Genomic DNA, 17,826 nt, shown 5'->3' on the forward strand with positions numbered 1-17,826 from the left:
AAAAAAAGAATAGACCCCACCCCACCCCACCCCAGTGATGGACCTTTACTCCATTGACATCACATAATTTGTCTCAGAGTAGCAGCCGTGTTAGTCTGTATCCGCAAAAAGAACAAGAGTACTTGTGGCACCTTAGAGACTAACAAATTTATTAGAGCATAAGCTTTCGTGGGCTACAACCCACTTCTTCGGATGCATATAGAGTGAAAAACTGTGGATGTGAAAATTTCCTAGCACTAATTAATACTCATGATCTACAGGGATCCCCAACTCATTAGAGTATAATTGGGGATTCCACAGATAATTGCAATTGTTTTAAAAATACAAATGATCTAATAAGGTTTTAAGTTAGTGCTATTAGACATAGGTTACAATCTTAACTGTATTTTAAAACTGTGTTGTCTGGGATTACATGTTGACAGTGTGGGAAAGTAAATGTTGCTCAAAATTTTGTTTTCAATTGTATGTAAATTTGTAACCATGTCATTAGATTTTTCATATATGAAGTCAGAGAAAATTAGTGCATATTAATGAACTTTATGCAAGGGTTAAGAACATCTGCCTTGGTGCCAACTTTATTTTAGGTCATAAACAAAGGGATTTGTCAAGATGCGTCTTTAGTCTGAGGTGTACGGTAGGAGAGGAAGAAAGATCAACCTGTCACCTCCTACCTACTCAGAAACACTAAGTTCATTTTAAAGCAAAGGACAAATGTAACATTTTGAGAATAGAGTCCCATCATGTCTAAGCACAAAACTGAATCAATGAAATACATGCAATGCAATCTTTACAATTACCTGGAGTCAGGGTATTTAGTAAGCGTGGCCAAGCTGCTGGTGTACATGTGCCCACCCACATCAATATGAACTGGTGCGTTGGATTTTGTGAGCTGTGCTGGAGTGGGGATGCCTTGATTGTTCAACGGTGATGCAGGGGATCTAGTGATCAGAGGTCTTGACATATTTGGCCGACTGTCCTGTAAAGAGACAGACATGAGTCAGGAATTTCCTTAAGGCTGCCCGGCTGCCCCAAAGACACAGATGCCCACTGAACAGTGAATAGACACCTATCACTAATCTCATCTTCAGCCTGCAACTTTAATTTTATTACGTCAGAGACTGGTATTAGTTTTTTCTTTAAAAATATTAGTTCAACTTTTAAACTTAAATATAGTTTTGTTGAATAAAGTGGAATAAAGTATAATTATAAAACCCTCAAAAAAAAAAAAGAGACATGAAACCATTAGTGCTGAATAAAAAAAGTTGTTTCTGAATACTATTCATTATAAAACTATTCCATATAAAATAGGAATACTCACTTATTTAAGAGCTATACTAATAGTTTTAAAGGAGTCAGAAAGGATAAAAACAATACACACTTTTTAAAATTAAAAAGCACACAGGATTTGGGTTTCTTTCCAAATCCCACTCATTGCTATGCAGTTAAGACAGATAAATACAAACCCTCAGCTCTTCCATTCTGCAAAGGCGTCTCTTGAATTTCCAATCCACATATCACGAAAACAAAAGAGGAAACACCTGGACTAGCCAACTGTTCATGTACTGTAAAACAATGGGCACCGACAGCCTTTGAGAAAGACATTTTCCATTAAAAATTATACTATAGTGACAAGTGCCCCTATGTGCCCCAAACAGACTGCTGTTCTGAGCAGCTTCCCAATCCAAAGCAAGCTCCGAAAGTAGAACAGAAACAGATGCTGATGAAACAAACTTTTAGTCACAGAGGAGGAATAAGTGTAGTGCAATCTGTGCATGCAATAGGGTGGGGCAGGGTGAAGTGCTTTGCAGAAGCCAGTAAGGCAGGCTATTTTCAAAGCTCTGGAATTCAAACAAACTCGGTCTAGATTTGTTTTGAGACAATTTCACTTCTTACTACAGGCAGGATACTTATTCAGTGGAATCCTATTAATACATGCTGAGAACTGGTAATTATTGAATTTTTCATTTAAAAAAATAAGCAAAATAGTGAGAAATCAAAAAACATGCTTTGTTCGTTTGGCAAGTCATTTAGTTGTAAGAGGTAATGGATTCTTAGTACAGCACTATGATATTAAGTCTGAGAAGCAGGGAGAAAAAACAGCGGAGTGCAAGAATTATGGGGTATTCAGATTAATGAGGTTCTTTTGTGTTTAAAAAAATTTATAAATTTTTACATTGCTCTTAAAGACAAACTATAAAGGCAGCATGAGGTAGATACTTGTCTAACTGAAATAATGTAGTGGCCACTGTTGCCAATAAATTCAAACACAAGGCATCTATAAACCATAATATATTTAAACAACTTTCATACACAAAAGTGAACTTGGGTCAAATATAGACAAGAAGGAAGGGGATGGAGTAAAAAGTCTGGCTAATTTTTGCTCATAAAATACACCTTAACATTTGCAGAATATCAATCTTAAGAACTAGAATTTCTTGAGGACCTGCTTGGGGCAGAACGAAGACGAGTCCAGACAAGATACTAGACATACACGCTACACAAAACCCTGGCATCTACTATAAATGTGGTGTGGCACAACCACCACCCCAAGATGCTACTGATCTGCATAATGAGATTGGGTTAAAAGTATTCAAAATAAAAAAGGCTACAGGAAAGTAGCCGGAGAAGTGACAGGGAAAGGAAAATGCAAAAATGACACAAACTGGAAATAAATGTGATAATTAATAGCCATGACAGGAGTGAAGAAAAGCACATTAAGTAAGAGCTTTAAAAATTAACTAGAAAAGGTGATTAAAACCAAAAACAAATTCTGTGAAGTGTATGCAATGCACTATATTACCTCCCTTTCTAGTATCTTTTTTTGTCCAACACACATTCCTGTTACAATTTAGCACACTGCAGCTCCATGGAGTCTGAAATAGTTTTTCAATTGGACATATCGTACTGTATATCCTGCCTCGGGGTTCTCAGGAGAAAATGAACAGATTTGCAGGGTTAATAATGTAGTTATGCTGAATGAGGTCCCAGTCTAACTGTGATAGTGCAAGGTGTACAAATTGGTAAAAAAAAGAAAAAGTACAGCATAACAGACAGCAAGGATGGCAGATTAGAATGTGGAATTACCACAGTTTTTAGTTAAGTCACAAGAGGAATGAAAGTGGTTTCCAGGTGTAAGCTATAACCAACTAGGCTATCATTCACAAACAGTTTTTAACCTTAAAATTCCATGAAATAAAGATTCCTACAAAACTTTGCGATCCTGTTTAAACTCTAGAGCATTCTTCCTTTCAAGCCACCTGAATCTGTTGTTCCTGAAGGAAGAATGCCCATATCTCAAAATTTAGTTGTTAAATAGAACAAGGTTAAAATTTACTCCACCCTTAGCTTACTATTTGGCACATCTCACTGGACATGTCTAGTTAGCTACAGTTTTAGGGCCACTCTGAAAGAGGACAATATGACTTGCAGTATGGTGGTGCGTAGAGAACTTAAATCAGGATGGGTTCCCATTGTGCTACACGCCACAATAAACCGTTTATAATCTTAAGAGGTACAATCCTCAAGCATAACATGAAGCAACACCGTCCAGCGGACAGAGCACAAGACTATTTTAATAACTGTTAAATTGTTCAGAATTAAAAGGGAAATCAGTGCATGCCATGGGAGAAATGAAGATGTAGATTTGATGACCAAGTGACCAGCCCCTTATAACAGTTCCCCAATAAATACATTACTTGTACTGGGTTAGTATGAATGAGGAACTGAACAATGAAAGGCAAAGGGGTTGACAGGAAAAAACGTTCATAGCCAGAAATTGTTAATAAAAAGGAAATTATTGATCAAACAAGACGTTTAATTTGGCATTTGTATTGTGTTTGTGCACAATTACAATTCCCATTGTCTGAACTGCTTACAAATACAATTACCTTTAAAAATAAAACACAAGAGGGGAAAAAACAAGCAGGTGGTAGAAAAGATCTGAGAACATTGAGGGCCCTGCCCCCACTTCTGTAGTCTCATGTGGCCATTCGGGACACAATGGATGGAACAGTTACTGTTTTAAGACTGGGGATATTTGGACATTGTTCTTGAAGCAGACAACAATTTGGTTTATAAAAACGGAGTCTATTCATTACAGGGGGCACTGTTAAGGACAGCTATGGCCCCCCCATAGACAGCAGCCCCTATATTTTTTTACCCTCTCATCTTTCACTTTATTCTTGTTCCTTACAGTTTTTTCAATCATGATCCAATTTTAAAAGCCAATGCATATTTCAATTATTTTGATTCACTGAAATTTTGTTCAACATGCCTATTTCAGATACCTGTGAATTACTGATCAGCAGCAGAGTGTTTGAAGGGATTTGACTCCAGGCACATTTCAAATGGTGACATTGGATCCTAAATCCAGGAACACTTTTAAACTGATATTGGGATCAAAAGCACTACGGAAGCCTAGAACGATAGGCAGATCAATTTTTTATAATTTAGCCAAGTTAAAAAAAATTGCAGTTTACAGTATGCCTTTAAAGGCTGTGATTGAGAACACTGAAATTAAAAATATTTTAAACAGTTAAGAGTTTCTCTGCTTCCTTGCTGAAATTTACAGGGGTCTTCTCAACAAAGGACACTGGGTGGTCCAAGAGCTCCACTAAACATGCTTAGACCTGCCCTTCTTCCTGCTCCTCTGTGCCCACTCCTGCCTGCCTATTCAACAACAGCCTAGGATGTGAAACCGTGCAATTTCTAACCTCCTCCCCTGGGACTTACAGAAGTTCTTGGCAGTGAAAAGTCTTTTCCCCAGGCAGGGGTTTGAGGAGTATACAGAAGGCAGTCCTTGGCTCCCTCTTTCTCCTCCAGTTCTTGCTGCTCCCCAACTCCATTCAGAGGTTTTGAGAAAGAGAGAGATTTCCCTGGCCCAGATTCAGAAGCAGCAGCAGCCCTTTTGCAGGAATTGGGGAAGAGTGAAGTCAGCTAACCATCAGGGAAGTACATGGGTGTGATGTCAACATGCCGGTACATGACAAAGGAAATGCAATTATCATCCATAAAACAGGGGAAAACTATACACAAAGATTGTCAAATGCACCAAGCTAAACCAACTGAAAGACACCGATTCCCCTCTGTCTCGGGTAATATCCGGACGGAAGCGTCATTTACCAGTTGACTGTAAACTCCTTTAAGCAGGAAACTGGAATTTTTTTACTCAAGTCAGAAACAAAAATATTATGCATCTCACTGTTAAATTCTGATACAAACAGGCTGAGGTAATTCACTGGGGGACAGACATCTAGAGATAAAATTCTAGCAGAACCACAGCAGGGATAGATTCACCATGACATTTTGAGTATGCCCAAACATAATTATAATCTAGGTAACATTACACAAGTTCCACATATTCTTTGTGGACCTTTATTTTCAGGTCCCTCTGACTTCCTTGAAAGTATCATTTGTCCTGCAGTTTCATAAATTTGAGATCTACAGTTGCACCGTCTTGCTGTTAAACACAAACATAGGTAACTTTGTTTTAATATTGTTAACCAAGCAGACCATGTTGTCTCTTATAGAAGAGCTCCACTTGCCAGTAGAGGGACAAGGACAGGAATGGACGGACTGACAGAGTGTTAAGGCTTCCCCACCCTAACGGCTGATCTCCACCAGCCCTGGGCTCAGTGAGGCTTTGAGCAGCTCTTCTAGTTTATGCCAATGATATAATGGATCCTATGTAACAAAGCTCTGCTCTGCCATATTCCTCCCTGTCCATTTCTTTCACTGGCAGACTTGTATTCCAGGGAAATTCCCTGCTGGCTATTTGTGGCCAGATTCCAGCCCTTTGCACCACAAAGAAGCCAGATATCATTTCAGAATCCAGCCCGAAGTTTGTTTCCATCTGCCATTTTTGTTTTCTTAACTGAAAGAAGTTTGAAGACTTTCAAATTAAATTTTCCATGGACTTGGTCCTCATTCAAGACAGCTGACTCTGACCCTCTGAAGAAGTCTCATTTACAAACAAAGCTGTGTTTGGAATTTGCACTAGACTGCACACACAAGTCAGATTTTGCATGATCAAAGGCTGTATGGTCAACAGAATTTTGTAGCCATTCTAGAGAAAGCAAAATTTAGATGCACCAGGCATAAGGTGTCAGAGTAAAGGCCAACAAATCTGCTGTGACTATTCCAAGGATGTCTAAGTGGGGGGAAGGACACCTGTAATTTCAAACCATTTATTCCATTAAGATGCTTATCTCCACTCTTAACTGGCTTCTACTGTTCTGATGTAAAACTGCTTTTGGAGAGACTGGGAGGATGACTGATTTGCTTCATCAGTTTGATCCTTCTATACTATACAAACTGCCTCATGCAATAGGTTTCAAGGAGCGTATATTCCCAGTGATTTTAATTAAGCTACCACCACCAGAAAGGTAAACGAAGATAAGATTCTGCCAGATACAGCAAGAGAGTCAACATTTGCCAACATTCTAAATAGGGATACCACTGTATGAAACAGTTAACATTAAGCACTTTAAAAAAGTTAGAGCCTCCAGAGAGTATCACTTTCAGTATCAAAGACCTACTCAATAGCAGCCTATGGGCACCATAGGTACAAGACACTTTGCCTCTAAGCTCCTGTCATTAGAAACAGCTTTCCTGTAAGTGAGAGAAATTACCTGAGTTTTATATGAAAGAAGATATACAAGAAGTTGTGTGCAACGCGCTTTCAGAAGTTTTTCTGCTGACAATAGGACTGAAAGTACGGCATGCCTACTAAGGTCAATTTTCCCTTCTAAGTACCTATCACTGATGCCAATGAGTAGCAGTGCTGATCTGAATATCTTGGACCACTGAACCCTTGGTGTAGCAGGTGCAGCTTGAAATTACTTTCATAGATGCTGCACTTAGAAACATCAGGGCTGAATTTAGTCCTTGGTTTTTTGGATGCTAGCATTAGGTTGTCACTGCAGCATGACAATACTACTCTAACAAGACAGTGGACAAAGATCTAACAATATTAAAGCTTCTTTCAAGTTCCTCTTAAGAATTCCCTTTTCGCTCTGTACTTGGAAGAAAATAAAACCCTTCCTCTTAAACAAAGAATTTTTTTTAAAAGAATCCTTAAAAATCAAGGATTTAGATTGCCCTGATTTATCAACTCCAAGTGGAGATTTCTGCCCTAGCAGGAAGTTCCTCTTCAATTTTTGTAGTGTCTTCACAAGCAGGTGAATAACATTCTCTTCCATTGATTTAAAGGGGAAGAATGAAGGTCTTTCTGAGCTGTGTTTGTGCATCTTGAATTTCTAGAAAGATCACTAACTTCCTAAACATGGCGTCAAAATTTGACTAAATACTGGTCAGGCTATTCTTGTACTGAGCTTATGGTCTTAGCCTGATACATCTCACCAAGAGGATTAACAAATACCCAAAACAACAAGAGCTACTAATTTTCCCCCTCTCCAAATTAAAATTCTCTTTCTTTGCTGGTACGTGAAGGAAGATTAATACCACTTATAAAAGTCATGTCTGAAGAGTTAGGCATGCCTATTTTAAAAATCCACCTCTGCTATAGAGAAGTCTACTTTGTCTCCTCAGAAGAAGACGAGGCAGAATCTTTTACTGGACCAACTTCTGTTGGTAAAAGAAAGAAAGCTTTCACTGAGGAAGAGCTCTGTGCAGCTCCAAAGCTTGTCTCTTTCAGGAACAGAAGGAAGCTGGTCCAATAGAATATATTACCTCACCTACCTTGTCTCTCTCATATCCTGGAACCAACACAGCTTCAACACTGCAAACTTCTTCTAAAGAATCAGTTAACTGTCCATTTGAACAGGAATTTTTTTTAATAAAAAAACCAGGAGAGGGTTTTTGTTTTTTTTAAAAGCACAACAAAAATATATACAAATCAACTTTGCATGAGAAAATTTCTACTATAGTTTCTGGAGTACCTCCCCTTGGGAGTGTTCCAGAAGACTGTCTATCTCTTTACAAAGTGAGGCTAACACCCATTGTAAAACTGCCAGAGGCACATTAGATGTTTGTTCTCCCCCTAGCACTTTCAGCCTCAGAAGTAGAAGGAACACTGCCAGTTACCATCTCTGCTGAGAAAGCACGAGATACAATTTCACCCTGGGAAAACTGCTGAATGGGGATGTTCTGGTGTGGCATAGGCCTTGCCTGCACAATCCAATGGCTCTTTTGAATCAGAGAGGCCTGAAACAGTGCTGATGAAAAACATAGCATCTCCCTTACAATCAGCCAGGCTCCTGCTTCCCTCTGTACTTAAATATGTTTTATTAATTTGCCCAGCAGCAGAGAGAGATCATTCTAACTCATTTATAGAATACGCATTTTTGGAGACATTATCAACTTGAAGTCCAAACAATTAAGAAAGGGATTAGCTGTACAGGAGAAACAGTGAAACTTACTATATAGAAAGTGCTGTCAAATGCAAAAATTGACCACACTGAAAAAAAAAAAAATCTTTTAATGTTTCTTGTAACGACTATTGGCAAAATCTTTTCAGACTGACATGCAATTTTAAGTGGACTGTGTCCCTTTAATACTCATGGGAATAAAAAAAAAAATCAATCATACAGAAAGACATTTCTAGCAATAATAATCCAATTACAGAACAACAGACAGGAAAAAGAATTGATCAGAAGTACAGTAAGAAGGTATTTATAATATACATAATTTGGAGGTGAAAAGATAAAACCAGTACCATGAGTAAGCAACTCCAATTCAGAAGCTGGTGTAGAATTAAGGAACAGCAGTGTTGAAGAGCAAGCTTGCGTTATAAACTACTCATACTGGCGTCAATACAAAACTACTGTCCATGGCCAGAAAGTGTTCTCTGATGAGAGGGTTTTATTATTGTTTCTGGCACCACCAACCAGGTGATAGATAATGTATAAATATAAAGAAGGCATGATCTCTGTCCCAAAGGAAAATACACTAAATGGATAAAAAGAGGTGGAAAGGGGATAAAACATAAGTAAAGTGATCAAGATACAGCAAAATCACCACTTTGACAACACTTTTTGTGTTTTTTTTTTTTCCCATTTATTTGACGTTCTGGTTCGATTGTACAGTTTTGTAAGTAGTAAGTGTGTTCTAAATTCAAACTGCATCTTTATGCTTTGATAGTTTGAAAAAAGTTTTGTTCTAACCATGGGACAGTATTCCTGCCTTCATCCCTAAATGTACCACACATATGACTATTAGGGATCGTTTGGGGAATAAGACGGTAGGGGAGGAGGAAATAAGGTAGAACATAGTTATTGGCTTACAGAACAGAATAATTCTGTGCTTGGCAAGAAGGAGACCATCTGGCATATGAACAAAGAATATTTTATATTTGGTTCATTTGAATCCGTTATGTGTAAAAGATACGTTGCGATACAAGCTAAGAAATAGAGTTTTGATGATTACGGTTTTCGGATTTCTTTGAGTGGCTATAGGAGCTGCCAAATGGGTCTCTGTGTCACATAAGCTAATTTTAGCATTTTTGCCCACAGGGGTGGATTAACCACAGATCCATATAACCATGCACTATATAAGGGGGCCACTGCTGCCGCCACCACCAGGCAGCTACTGCTGATCCCATGAAGCTGTGACCAGCTAACTAGTTTAAGACAGAATTATCTGTCTGAAACTAACTTTGCTACCTAGGCATCCTACTGAAAATGTCACAGGAAGCTCTTCCCACTCTGGGATTTTATTTGAGAAAGGCTTTTTTTTGATACCATAGCATGATACAACGTACACATTTTCTTGAGAAGTGCAGACAACATTTTTATTCCACAGGGATTTGCAGGTGAGATATGCAATCCAAGCACTTCTAGATCTGGTTCATGCTTCTTTGGTTTTAGATGCCTTGTGAAAACAGATGATAGAGATTCTACGTTTGATTACTTAGTGAAGATTTAAAATGGTCAAGCCTGGAGAAGAAACAAGTAGATGGGGCATTATATGTGGGGCATCACATATAAGATAGTGAACGGCATAAAGAAAGTAAATGAGGCATTCCTATTTAACTCCTCTGTACCTGGCCAGGCAAGAAATAAAGAGACTTAAAAACACACAAAAGACAACTCATTGCCACAATATTAGAGGGCAAGAGCGAAGGAAGAATCACATGAGGATTAGACAATTTTTAGGAAATCTTAATTTAAAGAAAACCCACAGCAACAGGCAGTACCAACAGGAAGGCTAATACCAAATGTAAAAACACAAAGATTTTAATTAATATGCCTAATTTAAACTTCCTAGGATCCTCACACTACAGAGCAGAAACCAGCAGCTAGCAGAAGCCAACCACTAACTGGTAGGGGTTGGGAATAAATTCTCTCTCTGAACCAGTTACTCCTGAACTGCCCACTTCAGAGGAGCATGCACAAGAAACCCTGAAGCATCTGGTACTGGCCATTTTCAGGCACAAATTATGGACTCGATGGACAACTAGTCTAAACTGATACAGCAGACATAGGCAAAATTCTCTTTATGTGATAGAATGGTCTTAAGACATTATAAAAGCTAAACAAAAAAGTTACATTGAAGCCTTGTCTCATTGATCAGCAACTACAAAAAACACCCTAAAAACAAAAGGCCCCCTACCACATGTATCTGAAGTCAGAGTAATCACAATTACATTGGTGAAAGGCTAGCAGTGTATGAATTTCTGCTAGGAGCTGTGCAGGTAGAGATTCTCTCCAAAGGTCCAAACCTGACAGCTCTGAACTGCCCTTAGCATCTCTGAAGGAAGACACACTACAAAAGGATGGGGAAATAGACTGACAGAAACACTGAAAAATACAGTAATCTTCTTAATACTAAACTTAGGTTCAGATACTAAAATGCACCTGAGCGCCCAGATCCTGCTTAACGTAAAAAAGTCAATTGTAGTTCTGAGACTGAAAAAAAAATGACATTTTAAAGAAAGACTGTATACCACATGTGGTAGCTCATTTGTTATCTCTGAAAAATTCTGCTTGCTTTTCAGACACCCGTTTATCCTATGTGTAATATGGAGCATGCCACACTCTCATGGAAAGTAGTTAAAACACAATATATTAATAGGCAAATCAATTACAGTACAGTATCTTCACACAAGTAACTAACTTGAACAAAGGAAATACTTGCCTCACTCTTAGAAAGAAGAGTTTGACATTTCTCTTGCAAAAATACTATGCTATAAATCCATTATAGGTAGGCTGTACCATTATCTACTCCATGTTCATCAATTACAATAGAATGACATATTCAGACCTGATTTTTCTTTAGTCAAAGTTGGATTTTAATTCTATAAAGTATTTTAAATAAATAAATTATACTATAAAGTATAAAGTATTTTAAATAAAATAAGGGGAAATTACTTGGCCTGTAATTATGTTTCTTTGAAACTATGTTACAGGATTCTCAACTCTTGGGTGTCATGCTCCCAGCATGAGAGAGAGAAGAGCTCCCCCTTCACACTAAGATCTGTTCTCTGACATAATGTAGGCCAAGGAACCAACAGTGCCTTCTCTGGAAGGGAGGAGACAGAAAGAGAGCAGAGACACTGAAGTGCTGCTGCTCCTGCAAGGTGAGGAGGAAGCAGAGGCATCATCAGGTAGAGAAAGAGATGCTGTGAAGCAGAGGGCCCTAGGAGAAAGGATGGGAGGGAGGAGATAGATTTAATTTGTAGAGGGCAGAGCATTAACTAAGGGCAGACCTGATTTGACTGGAAGGTGGGGGAAGAGTGAGGATGTACCAATGGAAACTAAATAAAGGTGAGCGTTGAGGAATTCTCTCCCTCCCCCCAAGCCCTGTACATATCGTAGGCAAGGTATGTAACAATGCCCATAGTTAAGGCTGCACAAGGATTTCCTTTCGAGAAGGCGCTCTCTCTAGTTCTTATTACTTTGTTCAACTCATCTTTCAAGCTGAAATTTTTCGTCTCACTCAGCTCAGGAGCATGTATTTGGAAAGCTTTAAATTTAGCAGTAATTCTTAAGTCACAGATTGCCTTTGGTGGTCACATTTGCCCAAGTTGGTTTTAAGACACATTTTGAGCATGTACATTGACTTTTGTTGAATTTGAATATCATATAAATATAAACAAACAAACAAAAACAATTAAACCAGTGGGAAGCACTAAATCTCATACTACTTTCATTGGCACTGCCATGCAAAGTAAACAATTTCTATCACAAGGATTATCTGGGCGGGTATGCATATTCCTCATTTCATATAATATTTGAATGAGATGTGGCTAATAGAATTTATAAATCCAATCCTAACTGGAAATAGCTAGATGGCAACCAGGCCAAGGGGTCTTGTCATCCAGATGTGACAAGAGGCCCTGTTCTTTTGATCCCTCTAGTAATTCAGGAACCAAAGATATTTTTATATAGAGGTGTGCCATAGGTAATAAAAACACTATTGCAGCTAACGGGGTTAACAGTCACCATACAGCCTGAGCTGCTGCTTGCCGGCTCTGGCAAAACCTCTGGGCAAGTTTTCAAAAGTGTTCAACACCTAGCAGCTTCGTTGAGAATATCAAGTTCCTGTAAAGAGCTCTTCACTTGACCACAAGCAAGAACAAGCTGCCTGGGAATTTCTAGAAGGCTCAGGTAATGGTAGCTGGTGGAATGCCACCAACAGGGATGGGGAGGTCACATGATGTCATCCACAGCCACTACCTTTGGAGCCAAAAAGCTTTAAACAAGGGGAGTTATGCACTGGGACCAGGAAACCCAAGAGAGAACACAGCAAGTATGGAATGCTTAGAGCAGTATGAGTTACATGGAAAAGCAGAGTTTTATTTAAAAGAATTGAGCAGAACCCCAAATTAGCTATAGCGTATATGTACAAACTGGAATCAATGGGTCATGTTTTTCATTGATATGCATGATAAAGGGTCTAATGACTTACTGAAAGCCACTTCCTTCCATCCAAAATCTGGTGCCACTTGGTATCTTTAGCTTAAGAACTTGAAGACCCATTTTCCTTTCCTTCTGGCTTGTTTGCCACTCTGATGCTTGGTTGTATTATTCCTGTTTTGAGCTAAATTAAATAGGAGAAGCAAAGCTTTAACTCAGTAGTAGTAATAAATGGGGTTAGCCTGGCATTGATCTGTGTAAAGGGGCCAAAGCTAGGAATGCCAGAAGCAAAATGTGGCCAGTGAACTCTACTGCACCAAACACTGACCTGCAGCTGAATTCTGAGCCCAGATTACAACATAAGCAGACTTGCTTATCAGAACAAAGGATATTCAGGCAGCACATTAGTAAGTGAAACTGTTTTTATAACAGCAGATGGAGGAGACACTGACCATTTAAAAAAACTAGTATTTTTTAGAAAGGTGACTAAGTAATACAGCACACACACGTATCTTGTTTTGCATTCCTGTTGCACTGACCAAACATTAGGACCACACTCCAAAGAAACATCATTATTCTTCATCTTTGATAAATATCTTCAGTAAATGAGAATACCACTGCAGGAGTTAAAAAGCAACTATTTCAAGTGCAGCATGTTTTAAATTTTAATATTTTGCAGAGTGAAGTAAAACAAATCTCAAAATCCTACAGAATCAGGAGTCTCGAGTTTCCTACAAGGGAAGGCCCTTTTTACATTTATTACTTAAAATTCAGTCAACAACATTTACAGAATGCAGTATTCCCACAATAGTTAGGAAACATGGCCCAGATTAACTTGATACAATGCAAAGCAGCTGGAGGTGCCGGTGAATCTGGCCCCATGACCATCAAGTTTAATAAAAAAAATATATATATGGAGATATACCTATCTCATAGAACTTGAAGAGACCCCAAAAGATCACTGAGTCCAGCCCCCTGCCTTCACTAGCAGGACCAAGTACTGATTTTGCCCCAGATCCCTAAGTGGTCCCCTCAAGGATTGAACTCACAACCCTGGGTTTAGCAAGCCAATGCTCAAGCCACTGAGCTATCCCTCTCCCCACTACACATATGGTTTGGAATAAGATGCTTTTTACCCACATTGTGCTGTGATCACATCGGAGCTCAAACCAAGCAAGGCCAGTCCAGGTCAGTATTTGAATAAATACTGAGAATCTAACACCTAGGCACTACAAGAACTGGTACTGGCGATTTGGGTAGTGGTATTCCAAGTCCGTACTGAGTCAATAAACAGGCATGACATTAGGCATTAGACATGACAATATTTCTGGAAAGGCCAATAAATGAGGTATTGGCCACTTGTAAAGATCCAAAGAATCACCTTTGGATCTTTGACCACATTTTGTAAGGTTAAATTTGCTGTTCAAACTCCTGTAGGGAACAGTGAAACTGTCAAAAATCACCGTTCATTTCATACCAATGTTTGGCAAAGCTAAGAGATGATGGCTTGTGGACAACCTTTGAATTCACAGCATTTGTTTTTAGACACTGTACCAAGTACTAGTCAGTGCTCATTTGCATGATTTAGAATTAGTCTCAAAGCTCAATCCAATGTCCACTGAAGTCAATAGGGATCTTCCCATTGACTTAAAAGGGAGCTGGACAAGGCCTATTGAGAGTTTCTACCAACAATAAAAGGAGAGAGAGAAAAAAAAAAAAAAAAAAAAAAAGATGTTCCCCCAGGGGTCTGTACTGGGACCAGTCCTATTCAACATATTCATAAATGATCTGAAAAAAGGGGCAAACAGTGAGATGGAAAAATTTGCAGATGATACAAAACTACTCAAGATACTTAAGTCCCAGGCAGACTGTGAAGAGCTACAAAAAGCTCTCTCAAAACTGGGTGACTGGGCAACAAAATGGCAGATGAAATTCAGTGTTGATAAATACATACAAAGTAATGCACATTGGAAAACATAATTCCAACTATACATATAAAATGATAGGGTCTAAGTAGCTGTTACCACTCAAGAAAGAGATCTTGGAGTCATCGTGGATAGTTCTCTGAAATCATCCACTCAATGTGCAGCAGCAGTCAAAAAAGCAAACAGAATGTTGGGAATCATTAAGAAAGGGATAGATAAAAAGACAGAAAATATCATATTGCCTCTATATAAATCCAGGGTACACCCACATCTTGAATACTGCGTACCCCATCTCAAAAAAGATATATTGGAATTGGAAAAGGTTCAGAAAAGGGCAACAAAAATGATTAGGGGTATGGAACAGCTTTCATATGAGGAGAGATTAATAAAGACTGGCACTTTACAGCTTGGAAGAGAAACGACTAAGGGGGATACGATAGAGGTCTATAAAATCATGACTGGTGTGGAGAAAGTAAATAAGGAAATATTATTTACTCCTGCTCATAACACAAGAACTAGGGGTCAACCAAATGAAATTAATAGGCAGCAGGTTTAAAACAAACAAAAGGAAGTATTTCTTCACACAACGCAATGCACAGTCAACCTGTGGAACTCTTTGCCAGAGGATGTTGTGAAGGCCAAGACTATAACAGGGTTCAAAAAAGAACTAGATAAATTCATGGAGGATAGGTCCATCAATGGCTATTAGCCAGGATGGGTAGGGATGGTGTACGTAGCCTCTGTTTACCAGAAGCTGGAAATGGGCGACAGGGACTGGATCACTTGATGATTACTTATTTATTCCCTCTGGGGCACTTGGCATTGGCCACTGTCGGAAGATAGGATCCTGGGCTAGATGGACCTTTGGTCTGACCCAGTTTGGCCGTTCTTATGCCTGGTCTACACTAGGCGTTTATGTCGAATTTAGCGCCGTTACATCGAATAAACCCTGCACCCGTCCACACCACGATGCTATTTAGTTCGATATAGAGGTCTCTTAAATTCGACTTCTGTACTCCTCCCCAACGAGGGGAGTAGCACTACATTCGACATGGCCATATCGAATTAGTCTAGGTGTGGATGGAAATCGACGCTAATAGCTCCGGGAGCTATCCCACAGTGCACCACTCTGTTGACGCTCTGGACAGCAGTCCGAGCTCGGATGCTCTGACCAGCCACACAGGAAAAGCCCCTGGAAAATTTGAATTCCCTTTCCTGTCTGGGCAGTTTGAATCTCATTTCCTGTTTGGACATCGTGGCGAGCTCAGCAGCACTGGCAACGATGCAGAGCTCTCCAGCAGAGATGGCCGTGCAATCGCAGACTAGAAAGAGGGCCCCAGCATGGACTGATCGGGAAGTCTTGGATCTCATCGCTGTGTGGGGAGATGAGTCCGTGCTTTCCGAGCTGCGCTCCAAAAGACGGAATGCAAAGATCTATGAGAAGATCTCTAAAGCCATGGCAGAGAGAGGATACAGTCGGGATGCAACGCAGTGCCGCATGAAAATCAAGGAACTGAGACAAGGCTACCAGAAGACCAAAGAGGCAAACGGACGCTCCGGATCCCAGCCCCACACATCCCGTTTCTACGAGGCACTGCATTCCATCCTTGGTGCGGCCGCCACCACTACCCCACCAGTGACCGTCGACTCTGAGGATGGGATATTGTCCACAGCCGGTTCCTCGGACATCTTAGCGGACGGGGAAGATGAGGAAGGAGATGAGGAGGACGAGGCAGTCGACAGCGCTTCCAACGCTGATTTCCCCGACAGCCAGGATCTCTTCATCACCCTCACAGAGATCCCCTACCAACCGTCCCCAGCCGTTAACCAGGACACAGAATCAGGGGAAGGATCAGCCAGTAAGTGCTTTAAACCTCTAAACATTTATTTTTAACAGAACAGGAATTTTAACAATACCAACAATGGGTTTCTCATGATTAGTTTGCCCTAAGCGCTTAACCTTTCAGTCCCAGGCAGTGCAACTATTAAAAACAAATCTAACAATGTCCGGTTTGGCATGATTGTTGTGCCCAAGCCGCTCTACTGTTTAGTCCCTGCCGCTGCAGCTACAGTAAAATGCGGTCTACATGTCCGGGGATAGAGCAGAAATCCTCCTGGGACATCTCCACGAAGCTCTCCAGGAGGTAATTGGAAAGCCTTTGCATCAGGTTCCTGGGGAGAGTGGCCTTATTGGGTCCTCCGTAGTAGCTAACATTTCCGCGCCAGGAGACCATCAGGTACTCAGGGATCATTGCCCTGCAGAGCATGACGGCATACGGCCCTGGTCTTTGCAGGCTTTCTCGGAGCATTCTTTCTTTATCTCTGTCTGAGATCCTCATCAGGGTGATGTCGCTCATGGTGACCTGCTTTGAATTAGGTAGGGGAATGTTAGTATTGGGACTGCTTGCCCGTTCCTTTACAGAACTTTAACCGCCGGTTTACAGCCACGCGGTGGAGGCGGGAGAGGGGCGGCATACAGGGATTTTTCCCTGGGACAGCCGCGAGGGGGTGGGACAGGGGCAGAGTTGATGCTGGCCGGATTGCTGGCAGCAGGGACTAGCATTGCTTTCAATGTGAAAGGAGGCCAGTGCTACTATCAAAGTTTTAAGCAGCCACAAGTCTACGGCTTACCATGTCTGCCTGCTACCCAAATTCCGGTGTCCTGCCCCGCTTCTCAAATCGGCAGTGCAAGACCCCAGGCACTGAATGCGAGGGCCGAAAATTCAACCTTGTCCTGAATGCGCATCTGATAGGTACAGTGCATGGTCTTGTTCACAGAGAAAGACTATGTTCTTTGTTCACAACTACATTTATCTTTCTGAGGAATTCACTCCCTTTTTCCCATTCCCACAGCCACATCTGCGACTGTCTCCCAATCCAGCCTGGCATCACACACCCAGAGGCTAGCGCAGATTAGGCGGAGGAAGAAGATGACGCGGGAGGACATGTTCTCAGAACTAATGGGCTGCTCCCGAGCCTAGGCAGCACAGCAGACCCAGTGGAGGGAGAACTTGTCCCAAATGCACCGGACACACATGGAACGTGAGGAGAGGTGGCGGCAGGAAGACCAGCAGGCGACTCAAACG

General features: G+C 40.5%; 1 protein-coding gene across 5 annotated transcripts in view; it reads right to left on the minus strand.

Moving 5' to 3' along the window:
• KCTD1 (potassium channel tetramerization domain containing 1) overlaps window positions 1–17,826 on the minus strand; it is a 141,519-nt gene that overhangs the window by 50,610 nt on the left and 73,083 nt on the right. For 4 of the 5 annotated variants that reach the window (XM_024202682.2, XM_024202684.2, XM_024202680.2 and 1 more), the window contains one exon: window positions 798–976. In XM_024202682.2, coding sequence (XP_024058450.1) covers window positions 798–976 — 179 coding nt within the window. Of the gene's footprint in view, window positions 1–797; window positions 977–1,463; window positions 1,612–17,826 lie in introns of those variants that run through there. The other variant, XM_024202681.2, reaches the window with a different exon arrangement.

Source organism: Terrapene carolina, unplaced genomic scaffold (assembly GCF_002925995.2).
Source record: "Terrapene carolina triunguis isolate 2854851 unplaced genomic scaffold, T_m_triunguis-2.0 Scaffold58, whole genome shotgun sequence".
Lineage (NCBI taxonomy): Eukaryota > Metazoa > Chordata > Testudines > Emydidae > Terrapene > Terrapene triunguis.